This window comes from Lithobates pipiens, unplaced genomic scaffold (assembly GCF_037356315.1).
Source record: "Lithobates pipiens isolate NorthernLeopardFrog02 unplaced genomic scaffold, aLitPip1_a1.2 Scaffold_22, whole genome shotgun sequence".
In the NCBI taxonomy this organism is placed as follows: Eukaryota; Metazoa; Chordata; class Amphibia; order Anura; family Ranidae; genus Lithobates; species Lithobates pipiens.
In genome coordinates this window covers 180,835,074-180,853,644 of record NW_027507784.1, presented here as the reverse complement: position 1 = coordinate 180,853,644, position 18,571 = coordinate 180,835,074, and the positions used below count along the sequence as shown (strand labels likewise).

Below are 18,571 nucleotides of genomic sequence, written 5' to 3'. Positions count from 1 at the left end.
AAATGCCAGATTTTCAAACGATTTTTTGTCTAGTGTGTGGGCACCATTATTCTTTTAAGCAAACTTTTTTTTGTTGAAAAAATATACTTTATTTATATATATATATATATATATATATATATATATATATAAACACTTGGGGTACATTCTCCCCTGTACTACAGCCCCACTCACACATTTATATGACATTCGCTGTTGTAAAGTTCCCCGAACCATCACCTCAGGCCTTAGCCACACTCAGTTACTCTTCCACAGAACCCCACTTCCATGGCTGGACCTTCACACTATCCACCCCAACTGAACCCTTCAACTTGAAGCTGACAGACAGGTGAACTGGTGAACCTTGTGCTCCAGGTGACATGGTCCCCTCAGCTGCCTAGAAAAAAAACAAATGTCTGATAGTGACCCGCTAATCCCTTCTCCTATGGACTTATCACCTCAGCCGACAACCCACCCGGACTGCACAGCCTAAGGCACCGGTCACATGACCCCTCAGGGTATCGCCGACAATACTCGCAGTCTGCAATGCAGGGTCGGCTCCGGGGGGCGGGAACTATGCAGATCTCCGCTCTGTGATTGGCCAGTGCCGTTGCCGTGTGCAAGCAGCCTGTTGGAGGAGCCGGGAGACGTCCTATAAAGGAGAACTGGGAGAGCTGTAAACAGAAGAGCGAGGATCGCTGTGTGAGGGGTGACAGGAGGAAGGGGGGACAGGGGGTTCTTCACACTGTCCTGATCCCCTTCATACAAGGACTTTCTATAAGGCTTCCACTTTCCAACTTCAGCTACAGTGATAGCTAAGTTTGGAAAGAAAAAAAAAAAGAGTAATTTCGTTCGATCCCTTTCCTGATTTATTGGCTATTGACACACAGAGAGAGAGAACGATCGGATATTGTTAGTGTATTACAATCATCATCATGTCATCATCAGTGGAGCCGAATAGCTCAGGATGCTGCGGTAAGTGTCTAGGGGACTTACAGTCTTCCTCTGGGATTCTGCATATGTCATTGTATACATTGTATAGGATCATTATATAGGATCATTATATGTGGGATCATTGTGTATGATTAGTGTAGAGGATCATTGTATAGAATCGTTCTATAGGAGCATCATATATAGGATCATCATATATAGGGTCATTGTATATAAAATGATTATATAGGACCATTGTATAGGATATGTACATTCTTCTTCCACTTATGTCATTTCCCTTCTGGTGTTGTAGGATCCTGTGCCAACTACCTGACATCTGCAAAGTTTCTTATGTACCTGGGACACTCTTTATCCACATGGGTGAGTATAATATTATCATCTATTTGTACATAGGCTTCCTTTGTCTTCTCTCTCACACACTCTGGGGAGAGAGGAAATACATATATGTCACTCTTTTGTTTACATGCATTGCATACACAAGGGGGCAACTGGAGCAGACAGAATCTGAAGCAGCTGTGCCTCGCAGCCAATCAGCTTCTTTCTTCAGCTTGTTCAGCTAAGCTTTGACAATTAAATATAGAATATGATTGGTTGCCATGTAAAGCTGATGTAGATTTTTGTCTGCTCCCGTTTTGATAAACTTCCCGTACAGAATTACATGTGAGCCGACATCGGTCCTTACCTTTTCCTCCCTGTTAGTGCAGGTGGGAAAAAAGGGCAGAAGCAATGTAGAAGAAAACTCTCTGTGATGATTTACTCTGATTGTTCCCAGCCCGTCATTTGTCAGTGCGAACATATCTTAAGCCTCGTACACACGACCAGTATTTCCAAACGAACGGTCGTCCGTTTTTTGTTGCACGCTATTCTCATGTCGAAAGTGAAGAGGTTACTCACCATACCAAAATTCTCGTACGATAGAATTCAACTTCAGAAGTGATGTCATTTGTTAAATAGTTTTGTATGTGTTCTTTCGTTTCTTTTTTTTTTTTTTTTTCAATGATTTTTATTGAATTTTTATGTGTTCTTTCGTTTCTTTTTCTTTTATTTTTTTTCTTTTATTTTTTTTAAAATGATTTTTATTGAATTATTATGTGTTCTTTCGTTTCTGAGCATGCATCTTGCTCTTACGATATTTTTCGGATGAAAACCATACTGATTAAATGAAAATCTGACATTGGGGGTTATTTACAAAAGGTAAATCCACTTTGCATTGAAAGTACACTTGAAAGTGTAGTCACTCTAAATCTAAGGGGTAGAGCTGAAATAAGGGGAAGCTCTGCTCATTTTCTCATCCAATCATGTGCAAGCTAAAATGCTGTTTTTTATTTTCCTTGCATGTCCCCCCCGCGACTGCACTTCCAAGTGCACTTTCAGTGCAAAATGGATTTGACTTTAGTAAATAAACCCCATTGAATTCACATCCAACAAAAATGTTATAGTCTGCACATCCAGCTTTTGTCAGACAAAAAATTGGGATTGGCTGTCGAAATCACCGTACCAACGATCCAAAAATCGTCAGATCATTGTTCGGACAAAATTTGACTTTCCGATTTTCGTATTGTGTGTACGTGCCTTAATCCTATATTATATATCTATATGGGAATTTACTAAGACTATAGCAGACAGAATCTGGAGCAGCTGTGTATAGTCTAGGGATGATATTTGAGGCTAGTTTAACCTTTGAGCCACATGTACAAAATGCTGTCAGAACATCTTTTTTCCACTTAAGAAACATTGCTCGGCTCCGTCCTATGCTATCATTCACTGTAGCTGAAAAGTTGATCCATACATTTGTGTTCTCACGACTTGACTAATGCAATGCTCTACTCGCTGGTGTACCTAAATCCACTATAAATCGACTTCAATATGTCCAAAATTCTGAAGCAAGAATCCTGAAAAGGTCTGGTACATGTGATCATATTACCCCTATCCTATTCAAGATCCTCATGTTCACCTACAAGGCTCTTCATGCCGTGGCACCCTATTATCTCTCTGAACTTTTTTCAATGTACTCCCCCTCTTGTAACCTTCGATCCTCAAATTGTGGTTTACATTGTGTCCCCCCTACTCACCTACACTCAATGGGGGACAGAGCCTTCTCCTGCTATGCTCCAAAACTCTGGAATTCACTTCCTAAGAACACCAGAGAGTTGTCTTCTCTAAACTCATTCAAATCAAATGTAAAAAGGTTTTTCTTTAGACAAGCTTTCACTTAACTGTCCTTTTTCCCTTATGTTATGTTATCCTGTGTATTTCTTGTGTTTTCCTTGTAAAGCGCTTTGAGAAGCCACCTTTAAAGGTCCTATATAAACTAAAGTTTATTCTTATCATTATATTATATTATACATTATTATATATTATATACCAATCAGCTTCTAGCTTCAGCTTGTTCAGTTTAGGTAGTATTAATTCCAAACCAAAAATGTAATATATTGCAGCTTACCAATCATTAAATGTGGTGGCTGCATTTGTTTTCTTTTTTTTTTTTTTTGTTTAGGCTTTTTTCCCTCTGTTTTCACCTGGTGATCTGACCAGTAACACAACTCCTGTATCTGGATGAAGGAGCACAGGAGGCACCTTTCTAAAGCAGCATTGTCAGTGAGAGGTGAGAGTAGTGTTAGATGAACTAGAAGATTTAGATACACTAACAAATTGAAGCCAAACTTTAGCCCACACTTTTTAAGCAGCTACAGCAACAGTTTTTTTTTACCATTTGGGATTAAGGCTTTTACATAGAATAAATAAAAGCAGATTTTTGTAAGCACACCTTTCAGTGTAAAATGGTTTGTTTCAGCCTTTGAACTGCTACATCTGCAGTACAGCTTGTTTTGTTTTAAAAGATTTACTAGCAGGATCACCAGGTAAAAATAAAGGAAAGAAAGCCTTAAAAAGAAAACCAATGCAGCCACCACATTTAAGAATTGTTAAGCTACAATATAATACGTGTTTGCTTTTTAGTTTAATTAATACCGCTTTAAGCTTTGTTGCCATGCTCAGCTGCCCCCATGATCATGTCAATTACTCTGTTCTCTTGCCTATCATTTGACAGTGGGAAGTTCATCTCTGATCCTATATTATGGTATATACATAGAAGGACATTTACTAAAACTGGAGTAGACAGAATCTGGAGCAGCTGTTCATAGTAATCAATTCTATCTTCAGCTTATTCAGTTAAGCTTTGAAAATGAAAGATAAATGCTGATTGGCTGCAATGCATAGCTGCTCCAGATTCAGTCTGGTCCTGGTCTAGTCTTATTAAGTTCCCCTTAATATCTGCTCCTATATTATATATGTAAAAGGGATTTTACAATATAGAGCAGCTGGGCATGGCAACCAATCAGCTTATAGCTTTTATTTTTTAAAGCTCAACTGAACAAACTGAAGCTAGAAGCTGACTGGTTAACATGCACAGTAGCACCAGATTCTGTCTGCTCTAATTATAGTAAAATCCCCCCTTAATGTGGTTTTCTAATTTCTTCTTAAAAGTTGCCTCCACTTAAAATATTTAGGACCTGCCAGCTCCTTTTGTATAGCCTTACCAAACTTCATTGGTGAGATTTCCCCGCAGCAGTTTGTGTCTAACCCATGTACAAATCCATGACAAAGGTGTCACTCATTTGCAGCTTGGTTGTTCAAATATTTGTTCATTCTGCATTATATATAATGCAATGGAGAGCATGGGAGCAGGACACCATCACTGGACATTGTAATAATCATGGCACTGGGCACTTATGTACCCACGACACTTTTTTAATATACATATTATTTTAACATTATGAACATTTTATTTTTTGAAATATAGAGAATGAGAACAATAAAACTGTTAGGAGTAACAAGACTTCCAGGTACATCACATGATCTTAAAGCGTATTTCCACTTTTGCAGTCAAATTTTAAACTAGCTATATGTTTGTTTTGTGTTCCTATTCACATAACATACCTAAAGACAATTAAAAAATAATATTTCCTACCTTTTGGATGTTTGTTAAATTTCAGTGATCCTGTCCCCACTGACCAAGAGATTGTTACAAAGCAGGTCAGCGTCTCGTTTTTTTAACCCTCTGTTTAACCCTCTGTTAGAACCAGCAGTGTGCCAATCTAGTTTACTACTAATAATGAGACCTGTTAGCAAAGTACATTTAGGGTTGGTTATGGTAAATATCCCCAGCCTGCTCTTAAACATTACAGTGAATAAAAGAGGAAAAAAACATTTACAAAGGTAAGCAGCAATTGTTAAATATTTTTTAAAGGTATGTTATGTGAATGGGAACATGTAACAAACATAAAGGAGGTATTATTCCGATTTGGCTGCAAGTGGAAGTTGCATTGGTTGAGCTTGGACCAATGTAAGTATGTATTTGCCATATCTGTGGAATCCCTGTGCAAGCCGGAAATCACTGTAGTAGGCATTGCTGCTACAGTGAATGCCGAGTGGCTGCCTTGCTGCTTACTGAAAATAGGAAGTAGATCGCTTGGCATGGGCACCATTCAGAGAATACTTTGCATTTTCTCACTGAATGCAAAGTGTTCTCTGATTGGATGAGGTGGTGATGGTGACTTCATTGAGAAAATGCAAAGTGTTCTCTGATTGGCACCTGTGATGAGCAAGTGACCTCCTGTGTTTAGCAAGCAGCAGGGCAGCCATTCGGCATGGGACCCAAAAGCCAGTGGCAGTCCCAGTAATAGTGGTGCCTACTATATTGATTTCCAGCTTCCAGGAGGATCCCACAGGTATGGTATATACATACAAACATACATACATAGATACGTCCAAGTGGGAGCAATGTAAAAGTTACCATACCTAAACTTTAAATAAAAACCCATTAACAAGTAAGGTCATGCACAAAGGACCTTTTAAAAACACCTGCGCTACAGCAGCGCTAAAAACGCTAGTTTTTTCACAATTAGCCGTGTTTTTACATTAGCGTCTTTGCAAGTTTTTTCATTAAAAACACCCCCCATAATGTAAAAACACCTAAAAACTTCAAACGTGGCTTGTCAAGTTTTGCCGTGTTTTTGGGCGTTTTTCGTTTTTACTGCTCCGGGAAGCACAGGCTGTCATTTTTTTTTTCTACTGCCCCTAAACGCTTATGCCTTCAAACACCTCTGACAGTTTATGTGTGTATGGACACATAGGCTAACATGGAGGGGCTTTTAGAAGCAGTTAAAAAAGAAATGTTAAACGCCCCTAACAGCAGCTGTAAAAATGTCCTGTGTGCACGAGCCCTAACACAGCACCAAACAAGAAGACTGTCACAAAATAAAAACATATTTAGTCCAGAAACCATTGAATCATAAGATACTGTATATATAATTATGTGACTGAAATAAATAAGCCCAAAATGTATATTACTGTGTATATATTTTACTAATAAATGCTACAATTATAATATTGACAATTATAAGTGTTTAAAGTTTGTATCATCGCTTCATTTTAAGGCAGCTGAGTGAAGCGTGTTGACTTGTAGAGCGAGTAGTTGGCATGCTTAGAGGGCATTAGTTGTGCACATGAAATGATTGCCCCTAGGGCTACAATTTAATTTCTTAGTTCTTACATTGTTCCTTATCTGAAAACATGAGAGCTGAAGTCTGAGACATGAGTTAGGCCTCTTTCACACGGGGCGGATCAGTAATGATCCGCCCCGTGAAGATCCGCTCGCTCAGCGGGGATCGCTCCGTTGTCCCCGCTGAGCTGGCTGCGGACAGGGCGGTCTCCGCACACTGTGCGGAGACCGCCCTGCCAGCTCTCCGCTCTCCTCTATGGGGATCGAACGAGCACGGACCGTCTGTCCGCGTTTGTCCGATCCGCTCTGCAGACGGATAGAAAAATAGGATTTTCCTCCGTCTGCAGAATCGGACTGTTGCGGAGGCGGACGAAATCGGGTGTCTGCGGATGCTCATCCGCAGACACCCGCTATCCCATAGGGATGAATGTATGTCCGTATTTCATCCGCAAACGGATGGATGAAATACGGACATATCGTCCGCATGTGTGAAAGGGGCCTTAAACATTATGTGAATGGGGTGCCCACCCCCATTGAACTAGGGAGGGGGCCATGATGGGTGAATATTTGGCTTGAATTTAGGCTGGCAGGGTGGGAAGACACATGGACTGGTATGGAAGGAACCAGGGGTGGAGGAACAGGAGGACAGTGGAGAGTCAGATCAAGATGGGCAGCTGAGAGCTGATTGGAGGAAGTCGGGAGGCTTACAGTTCCTCATTGTCTACTGAATTAGCTGGCAGGGTCAGAAAAATGTCCGCACTCTTTATTGGATATACCCAATGGTGTTCTTAGATTATTTGATAAAACATAGAAGTAACATATTCGTCTATAAAAGAACTCATGTGTTATAATCAGGAATGGCTGACCTATACCTTAGTGATATAGTGGTCTGTTTGTTACTATAGAAACTTTGAGCATTAATAGTTAAGGTTTTCTGCTGAGTTCCACAATAAACCCGATTTTTTTTTTTTTTGCTATTTCACCTAATGCGTGTACACACGATCGGACTTTCCGGCGGACCAGAGTCCATCGGACAATTCAGTCATGTGTGGGCTCCAGCAGACTTTTTCTTTCCAAAAGTCCGGCGGACCTAGAAATAAGACTGCCGGACTCGGCTTTTAGCAGACAATCCATTTGTCTGTGTGCTAGTCTGACGGACTAAAACCAACGCTAGGGCAGCTATTGGCAACTGGCTATGAACTTCCTTATTCTATGTCATCGTGTTCGAATCCGTCTGACTTTTGGAGTGATCGTGTGAGGCCAAGTCCGTTCGTTTGAAAGTCTTGCGGATCTCAGCTGCAAAATCCATCGGATTGTGTGCCGAACCAAGTCCGTCGAAAAGTCCGGTCGTGTGTACGCAGCATAAGAGTGGAATTTTTATATTGACGTGTATGTCAGGTATGCGTATTTTCCCATGCTTAGTCTTCAACAATGTGTATGTTAGGTATGAATGTTTCCCCTTGCTTAGTTTCTTTAACTCTACAATACAGAAAGAAATGTCTATTGATCTTATCAGAAATCCCGTGAGCTTGTAACATTTCCAGTCTGTGAACTTTAGAATACTTCCCTCCTATGTTATCGATATAGGATATGAGGGGAGGGGGAGGAGTTCTGTAGACCAAATCAGAAGGAGGTAACCACAAGTAACAACACTGCTCCCCCATAGATATAGTACAGAAAGCGAGCGTTGTCACCTGTAGGACATTTATTGTGTTGCTGGCAGGATGACGGGATAAAAAAAAAGAAGAAACATAAAAAAATAAAAAATAATGCAGTCATGCATCTAAGAACTAGTAAGCCGCAATATATTATATTTTTGTTTTTGGAGTTAGATATATATTAACTGCTTGCCAACTGTATTCTGTATATATACTGTAGCAAGGCAGCTTTCCTGTGCAAAATCACATATCTGTATGTGATCTTGCACTTCCTGGTCTGGGGCGCGCCACCAGTGACCCGCTTCTGCTGTGATTGGACATAGCAGGAGCCAATCAGTGGGTCCGGCGGACATCCGCCGATCGTTCCCAAAAGAGACAGAATGGTGGCCTGCCTATGTAAACAAGGCAGATCACTGTTCTGTGAGAAGGAGAGGTAGTAAGCCTGTGTTTCTGCTAAGCATCTTCGCCTTCCCACAGTACAAGCACTCCCACACAGTTAGAAAGCACTCCCTAGGAACACATTTAATTTAATCACCCCTGATGTTAACCCCTTCCCTGCCAGTCTCATTAGTACAGTGATAGTGCATTTTTTTTTAGCACTGATCACTGCATTGGTGTCACTGATCCCAAAAAGTGTCACTTAGTGACCGATTTGTCTGCCACAATGTTACAGTCCCACTATAAGTTGCTGATTGCTGCCATTACTAATTACAGTTCCATACATCTATCCCATAGCTTGTTGACGGTATAACTTTTGTGCAAACCAATCAATATGTGCTTAATGGGATTTGTTTACCAAAAAAATGTAGCAGAATACACATTGGCCTAAATTCATGAAGAAATTAGATTTTTTTTACATTTTTTTTTATTGGGTATATTTTATAGCAGAAAGTAAAAAATATTGTTTGTTTTTTTTTCAAAATTGTCTCTCTTTTTTTGTTTATATCGCAAAAACTAAAAACCACAGAGGTGATCAAATACCACCAAAAGAAAGCTTTTGTGGCGAAAAAATTACATAAATTTTATTGGGGTACAGCGTCGCACGACCACACAATTGTCAGTTAAATTAACGCAGTACCATATCGCAAAAAAATGGCCTGGTCGTGAAGGGGGTAAAACTTCCAGAGGGCAAATGGTTAAGAGTTCTATGGTCACAGCATACATTTTCATTTGATAAAATCTGAATTGTAATAGCAATACAAACAGTAGGTATTTTTAAACCCCATTTAAGTTTCATGTTGTGAGGTCTGCTGATCATATCTGTCAACACCTTCCTGGATTCCATGCATACTTTTCAGCTTCTCCTTTGCTGTTTACTTTGCATTTCTCAGACCCCTTTCACACTGAGGCAGTTTTCAAGTATTTTAGCGCTAGAAATAGCGCCTGTAAAGCGTCTGAAAACTGCCTCCCATTCATTACAATGGGTGCTTTTACACCCAGGCGGTGCGCTTGCGGGACATTCTGAAAAGTCCTGCAAGTGGCATCTTTGGGACATTTTTGGGAGCGCTGTATAGAGCGCTCCCAAAACTCCCCTGCCCATTGCAATGAATGAGCAGCGCTTCCGAATCGCCTGAAAAACGATTTGGAAGCGCCTCACCATGGCAGTTTTTAACCCCTTTTTGGGGGTTAAAAGTGTCCCGCTATCGACCGAAACGCCCAATGCTTTCAGTGTGAAAGCAGCATAAGAGCTACACATCCCATAGTGCCTTGCTGCCTGCAAACAGTGATTCCTGTACTGGCGCCGCCTCCTGAAAACTCCTCCACTTAGCACCTCTGTTTTTCAGAAGGCAGGCTCTATGTAATGTGTGACACAATAGGCTAGCAATAATTGAAATGCAGTGTGGAAATGAATATATGATTGTACATTTTCACCATGGATACGCTAATTGCTAATACAAATCAGTTTCTTCAATCCAAGCAGAGAAAACATCTAGCTCTAGGATTCAATAACCCTAAAATATTATTATTATTATTCAGGATTTATACAGCGCCAACAATTTACACAGCACTTTACAATATAAAAAGGAGACAATACAGTTACAGTACAATAAAATACAAGAGAATTAAGAGGGTTCTGCTCAGAAGAGCTTACAATCTATTAAAATGGGAAGGGAAGAACAGTCAAAGCCATGCAGGAGGTTTCCAGCATCCTATGTACCCTTACCCTTGTAAAACATTATATTGTAGTTTTAAAATGTGTACTGCTTGAGGATACTGAAGGTGGTTATACGATCCTGCTCCATGCACCTTCTCCCTGGGGACGGAGCGTCTTGTTTGCCGTCTTCTCCAAGATACTCATGTATCACCATTGTTTGAAAGGAAAGAGTGCGAGTTGCCCATAGAACACGGATTACAGCTGTTACCTGTTTCTAATGCTCATGAGGAAGGCAAAAGAAAGGATCCGCTTTCTGCTTTTATAATATTATATTATTTATATGATTTCAGTTATATGCAAAGTGATGAGCCTAGTCACTCACTCATTCTTTTATCTATTTTGGGCTCCATCACAAAATGTCACTGCTAGAGTTTGTGGCTGTGCTCACTCTTCCTGCTGCAGAAGATAGAGTCTCCCTCTATTGTGGTGTCCATAATAAACGAGTTAAGATGGGTATACTCGGACTGAAAATGAGCTAGTTCAGTAGGAACTGGTCGATTTTATTACTCTATGTGTATCATTGTCTGTTCAACAGAAGACCAGACCAGCTTCTATTGAAACAGTCCTGCTGGAAAACCAGCATTCAATCAGCGCATGCAGCCAATGGCCGCAGTGCTGATCAGTGTAATCTGTGGGGGGGGGGGGGGGGTCCTCGTCAGAATACAATAGCTTGGCAGGTGAGATCCCTACATCCACATTGCTTGTGTGGATGTGGGGATCTGTTAGTTTTGTTTGTTCAGCCTGTTAGTTGAACAAAAAACAAAAACAACCTGCAGTGTCTACCCTGCTTTAGTCTGGAAATGAGTATGAGACTCTTTCACAGCCATTCTCAACCAGGGTTCAATGAAACCACAGGGTTTCTGCAGACATTATTAGGGGTTCCCTGAGGTGTGGCTAATTTGCCTTTCATGTGATGGCGACTGCATACTTCCAGAGCCAATGCCACCTTCATGATATCAATGATATTTTTTAGCTGTCTTGTGGCATTATCACCATCATTGATGCTTCCTACTGGCCACCAATGTAAAGGACCCCCCCCCCCCCAATGATTGTTTTAAGCAGGGTTCCCCAAGACCTTAAAATTACTTTAAGAGTTAAAAAGTTTACTAGGCTATATCGTAGGTGCATATATTAGGAGTGTCAGATTGAAGCTACCAGAACCTCCTACTGAAAGCTGAAATTTGGGTTTTGCAAGGTCTATCCCTTTGATCTTACACTAAGGCCGCGTACACACGCGCGGACTGTTTGCCCAACCTTGTTCGTCAAACAGTTTCGGCAAACAGTCCGCTCAAAATTTGCATGAGCGGACTTGCCCACACACGAGCGGACTGTTTGAGCGCACTGTTTGCCAAACAGTTCGCTCAACTTTTGAAATGAACGGACTCGCCCACGTAAGGAGGCAAATCCGCCCATTTCGAGCGCGTGTACAGGTAGGCGGGGCCCGCGAAGGAGACGTCGCGGGCTCCGCCGCCTGGAATGGGCTTAAAGGGGAACCCCAACGCCGAAAAAAATCGGCGTGGGGGTTCCCCCAAAGTCCACACCAGACCCTTGTCCGAGCACGCTACCCGGCCGGCCAGGAAAGGGGGGCGAGCGAGCGCGCCCCCCCTCCTGAGCCGTACCAGGCCGCGTGCCCTCAACATGGGGGGGTGCCTTGGGGAAGGGGGGGCCGCGCGGCCCCCCCACCCCAAAGCACCTTGTCCCCATGTTGATGAGGACAAGGGCCTCTTCCCGACAACCCTGGCCGTTGGTTGTCGGGGTCTGCGGGCGGGGGGCTTATCGGAATCCGGGAGCCCCCTTTAAGAAGGGGGCCCCCGGATACCGGCCCCCCCACCCTATGTGAATGAGTATGGGGTACAATGTACCCCTACCCATTCACCTGTGAAATAAAGTACAAAAAAAAACACAACACAGGGAAAAAATATTTTATTGCACAGCTCCGGGGGTCTTCCGTCTTCGGGGGTCTTCTCGCCGGACTCCTCCGCTATCTGTGTGTAGCTCTTTTACTAGCGGAGGAGTCCGGCTTTCTTCCTCCCCGCCGCCGGCCTCTTCTCCCGACTTCAGGGGTCTTGTCCCCCTCTTCGGTTCTTCTGCCGGGCCACCGCGCCTTCTTGTAGCTCTTTTGCAGGCGGTGGCCCGGTCTTCTGTCGCCGCTGCCTTCCGTTCTTCTGTCGCCGCCTTCGGTTCTTCTGCCGGGCCACCGCGCCTTCTTGTAGCTCTTTTACAGGCGGTGGCCCGGTCTTCTGTCGCCGCTGTCGTCGTCGCCGCCGCCGCCGCCTTCCGTTCTTGTTCTTCTTCTTGTTGTTCTTCTTCTTCTCCTGGAGATGTTGACTCGACGAGCTCTCCGGCCGGAATGCCAGAGCCGCTCTGTGCGGTCACTTATATAGTGACAATGGGGCGGTGTCACATGGTATATGTCACATGGGTTGGTCACATGGGTTGATGTCACATGGGGACTATGACATCGTAAGGGGGCGGGGTCACCATGTGACCAACCCATGTGACATATACCATGTGACACCGCCCCATTGTCACTATATAAGTGACCGCACAGAGCGGCTCTGGCATTCCGGCCGGAGAGCTCGTCGAGTCAACATCTCCAGGAGAAGAAGAAGAACAACAAGAAGAAGAACAAGAACGGAAGGCGGCGGCGGCGGCGACGACGACAGCGGCGACAGAAGACCGGGCCACCGCCTGTAAAAGAGCTACAAGAAGGCGCGGTGGCCCGGCAGAAGAACCGAAGGCGGCGACAGAAGAACGGAAGGCAGCGGCGACAGAAGACCGGGCCACCGCCTGCAAAAGAGCTACAAGAAGGCGCGGTGGCCCGGCAGAAGAACCGAAGAGGGGGACAAGACCCCCGAAGTCGGGAGAAGAGGCCGGCGGCGGGGAGGAAGAAAGCCGGACTCCTCCGCTAGTAAAAGAGCTACACACAGATAGCGGAGGAGTCCGGCGAGAAGACCCCCGAAGACGGAAGACCCCCGGAGCTGTGCAATAAAATATTTTTTCCCTGTGTTGTGTTTTTTTTTGTACTTTATTTCACAGGTGAATGGGTAGGGGTACATTGTACCCCATACTCATTCACATAGGGTGGGGGGGCCGGTATCCGGGGGCCCCCTTCTTAAAGGGGGCTCCCGGATTCCGATAAGCCCCCTGCCCGCAGACCCCGACAACCAACGGCCAGGGTTGTCGGGAAGAGGCCCTTGTCCTCATCAACATGGGGACAAGGTGCTTTGGGGTGGGGGGGCCGCGCGGCCCCCCCTTCCCCAAGGCACCCCCCCATGTTGAGGGCACGCGGCCTGGTACGGCTCAGGAGGGGGGGCGCGCTCGCTCGCCCCCCTTTCCTGGCCGGCCGGGTAGCGTGCTCGGACAAGGGTCTGGTGTGGACTTTGGGGGAACCCCCACGCCGATTTTTTTCGGCGTTGGGGTTCCCCTTTAAGCCCATTCCAGGCGGCGGAGCCCGCGACGTCTCCCTCGCGGGCCCCGCCTACCTGTACACGCGCTCGAAATGGGCGGACTTTCCGAGCGGGAACAGTCCGCTCATTTCGAAAGTACAGCGGACAGGCCCACACACGGGCGGACTGTTCGCTCAAACACAGTTTCAGCGGACAGTTTTTCGGAATTTCCGAAAGACTTTGTCCGTCCAACTGTCCGCTGAAACTGTCCGCTGAAAGCCCACACACGAGCGGACTGTCCGCCCAAACACTGTTCAGCGGACAAGGTTGGGCGAACAGTCCGCCCGTGTGTACGCGGCCTTACAGCACTCACCCTGCGTGTGCATGCTTTAGGAAAAATATTCCAGATAATTATTTTTCTTCAAACACTCTTTGAGTGCCTGTAAAAGTTTCAGGTGCTTGCTTTTTCTTTCAAATAGTTATAGTTTTCCAAACCAATTTTTTTTTGCACTGCTCACATACATTTATTTCTGGTAATGTTGAAATCAATAAATATAAGCCAAAGAACTATCTATCCATAGGACTCAATTGTGTAAAATAACAACGAGCACAGAAAGAAACATAAAATGATAGCAAAAAAATAACCTAGTGTAGTGTCAACCCATTATGCTTTACATTAACTGGACAATCATTAATCAGAAAGCTCCCCCCACTCAGAACTACTTATCTGACAGGCATACTGTTATTATTATTAGACAGGATTCGTATAGTTCCAACAGTATGTGCAGTGCTTTACAGCATGAGGGCAGACAGTGCAGCTACAATACAATTCAATACAGGTGGAATCAGAGGGTCCTGCTGGTTGTGATGAGAAGTTGACCATAAGTCACATGATGCAGAAGCTGTATCCCGCTTTTTTTTTTCCAGCTAGCACTAGTTGACAGGTAAGGCAGCCCTTACTTGTCGACCCTTACAGCCCTTACATTAGTTGAGCAGCTGGTTGAATGTTAACAAAATTACTCAATTCTGCCAGCCACACATTCAAGGTGGATGTGGGAATCCTTCCTGCTGAGTTATTGTATTCTGACAGCGGAAGACTTCCGGCTGTCAGAATGCACTCAGTGCTGCCGGCTGATCGATCGGGAAAAAATAGACAGGATGGTTATACAGAAGTCGACAGCAAGATCATCTTTTGTACAACCAGCCTGCCCATATGTGGAATGAAATTCGACTGGTTCCTGCTGAACTAGCTGAATTTTTATGTTTGGCCAGGTTTAGTTTAAGTCAGGAAGCCTATGGCCAAGACATTTTTCAGTTTAATTTACATAAGGACACAGAAACAAGCCGCCACGCAGGGCAGAAAGAATACAAAAGAAGGAACGACCATACCAATAAGGAGGAGAGCAGAATTATAAAATAACAAGTACCCTAGACCTAAGCAGGTGCATTTGTGGAATGAAACATAGCAAGATGGAAAATGTATGTCTAGAACACTTATAATATGGTACACGGAGACCTAGCAAAGAGCAGAGTTATTCAGTCTATTGGGACCATATAGCATCAAACTTGCATATAATTCTTGAGAAAATACATGTGTTTTTTTTTTTATAGAAGATGCATCTATTAAGTTCCTTTATCCTATTCAGAGAGGGTAGGTGGACGAGGCAAGGTCCATTTAAATGCAATCAGCCTACGGGCAACAAATAAAGCTCAAGAAACAGTCATTCTTACATTAAGATCCATGGGGGATGAATCGACAGAGCCTAGCAGGCACATTGAGGGGTTCAACCGGTAGGGTAATCCCCTATAAGCCATTTAAGCCCATTATCTCCTCAACTTGGGGCGGTGCCATAAACCAGATGAACCCCTAAAATTACTTTTAGGTCTCAGGGAACCCTATTGGGGCAGTGGGAAAAGGGCCCACCTTTCAGTGGTGGTAAGAATGCCACCCTTATTTAAAGATCACTGGTCATGTTGCTGGCTCTACCAAGTAGCTTTGACCCCAAGACTATGGAGGCAAATGGGAACCACAGCTTAAGGAATCCCAAGCAACCTCTGGAAAAACAATGGTTGAGCCCTGGTAGCTGGCCTAATTATTCATAGTGGTGAAAGCAAGTTATTAAGCATCTAACAGAATCTAATATAAAATGTGTTAAACTGAACCATCTCTAAGGGTGTCACATAATCACAAAAAACAGAGCTTGTTTCATCCATGAAGTAATATTTGGCATATCATCTTAAAGTGTTTAGAGCCAAATTGCTCAATACACATGCATGTTTTGTGAAAGATTTTGCTTTGTGCTGAGTCACACAAAACTGAATATAAGCAGTGGAGATGGTATGCAGTGATACAGGTCATGTTCTTTTAAGTGGCTTTCCTTGGCTGGCACCTAGCTCCTATTGCCTGGTACACACAATGAGATTATTGAACATATGGTCGTCGTTTCTTTTTTAAAAATTTTTTTTTGCATGCTAATCTCATATTGAAAATGAAGAGTTTACTAAAGTTATGAAAATTCTTGTACGACAGAATAAAAATTTGGAAGTGATGTAATGTGTTGTAGTGTATTTTTATTGTATGTTCGAATGACAACTGTACTGACTAAACAGAAAACGTATGATTTGGTATCCTACAAGAAAAATTGTCATGCTTGTCTCATCAGATGAACTGTCATGAGCCGTGCTGTGTGCATCAATAGACACACACACAGCCCGGCTTAGCACTCTCCCCTCCCCCCCTTCCCCCCCCCCCCACAGGATTTGACTGACAACTGTAGGAGCCAATGACTCCCAACACAGTGCTGGATGGAGAGAAGACTCGAGGAGGTCTGGGTGGGGGGTGCACACAATTGGTCAGTTCCTTCCATTTGTATCAGTAAGGAGTAAAAGGGTATCTGCTAAATTACATAGGTTTTTCAACAGCTAGAACATTTTTGTATCCAGTAATGAGAGCTTGTAATGTTGGATGTTGGTGCTCCCTAGGATAGCCTTAAACCACCCAATAGGTGCCCGATTGTTGAATGATTGTTGTAGTGGGCTGTTGAACCAGGAACAGGACTGGACTTTTGTGGCCACCATAAAGCTTTGTACACACAATGAGAATATCGGCCAAATGATCGTCTGTTTTTTTTTTTTTTTTGCATGCTAGTCTCAAATGGAAAATGAAGAGGTTACTAAACTTATGAAAATTCTTGTATGACAGAATACAACTTTGGAAGTGATGTAATGTGTTGTAGTGTATTGTCATTTTTTTCTTTAATTTCTGTGCATGCGTGGTTTTCCTCTGCCAATTTATTTTGGACCAACGCTGTACAAAAATCGTATGATCTGGTATCGTGCGAGAAAAATGTTCGTGTTTGTCCCTTTGGATAATTTTGGATGAACTGTCATGATTGGCTCTTGAAAGCTATGTACTAACGATCAGATGATTGATTTAAAAGCGGTATTTTTCATCAGATTTTCTGATCAGTGTGAATGCTGATGTGGACAAACTACCAATCTATTTTTTCCTTCAATATTTGTGCTCAGTTTGACCTCCAGCCATTTTATCATCTGAGGAGAAGGCTGCAATTGCTGATAAGAAAGCATTTGTGTTTGCTTTGCAAAAATAAAGAAACAGACAGAGAGATAGTAAGACATAAGAGTCTGTAATAAAAGTTTCTCACAAAAAGAAAGATGAGTTAAACCACTTGTAACCTTATTTCATGGGGTAGAGGTCAGGGTGGCTATTCAGGTGACGCCACGACCCATTACAATAAAGTTTTGTGGTTTGCCCTACTCTAAGGCCGCGTACACACGCGGGGACTGTTCGCTGAAACTGTCCGCTGAAACCAAGTTTCAGCGGACAGTCCGCTCGTGTGTGGGCTTTCAGCGGACAGTTTCAGCGAACAGTCCGCTGAACAAGGTTTTTCGTAAATTCCGAAAAACTGTCCGCTGAAACCTTGTTTCAGCGGACAGTCCCCGCGTGTGTAGGCTTGTTCGTCAAACAAAGTTGCGCGCATGCTCAGAAAGGATTTTCACGCCGAAAGTTATAATGCAGTGTATAGGACGTCGTATTTTTCGTCCCGTCGTACGTGCCGTTCACGTCATCGCGCACGGTTTCAGCAAACTGTTCGTCCGTCGTGTGTGGCCATGTCCGTCCATGCTAATTTTGAGCGGACTGTTTGCCGAAACTGTTTGACGGACAAAGTTGGGCGAACAGTCCCCGCGTGTGTACGCGGCCTAAGAAAACAGTCATGTTATTGACTATCACATAGGAAAAGTAAATAACTTTTCATGAGATTTCTTCAAACAATCAGATCTTCGAAAGTGATTTAGAAAATGACCCATGATTATATTTTTGTGGACACTCAAAAGATGGTGGATTTACACTGGGCTATATTTGCTATGTGATAAAATTCCGTAACCCTGACTGATCTGTACTTTATATGAGAGCTGTATGAGACAAGTACATCTGGGATCTGCTGAACGTGCATACATCATATATGTCATGTTATCACTAGGCGCTTATAAAACACATTGTCTGTAACTTAAGATTATAGTGCATTTCCTGTATGGTCAATTAAATACCTTCTTTAGTTTCATAGAATTCTGTATCTTAGAATAAACTTCACTATATTTAGTGTGTCTGAGCTTTGAATTAGCGCAAGTAAAAATTTCACCACTGAGGAGGGAGTTTATTATTTCTGACACTGACACCAATGAAGGGGGTTATTATTGCTGACACTGACACCAATGAAGGGGGTTATTATTGCTGACACTGACACCAATGAAGGGGGTTATTATTGCTGACACTGACACCAATGAAGGGGGTTATTATTGTTGACACCAATGAAGGGGGTTATTATTGCTGACACTGACACCAATGAAGGGGGGCTATTATTGCTGACACTGACACCAATGAAGGGGGTTATTATTGCTGACACTGACACCAATG

At 43.3% G+C, this 18,571-nt stretch overlaps 1 protein-coding gene across 1 annotated transcript in view; it reads left to right on the top strand.

Moving 5' to 3' along the window:
• The first annotated feature begins 648 nt into the window (after positions 1–648).
• Positions 649–18,571, top strand: part of SLC40A1 (solute carrier family 40 member 1) — a 106,922-nt gene continuing 88,999 nt past the window's right edge. Inside the window, exons 1-2 of the mRNA XM_077448700.1 lie at positions 649–954; positions 1,223–1,290. Of these exons, the coding sequence (XP_077304826.1) occupies positions 915–954; positions 1,223–1,290 (108 nt within the window). The 5' untranslated portion in view covers positions 649–914. The remainder of the gene's footprint in view (positions 955–1,222; positions 1,291–18,571) is intronic.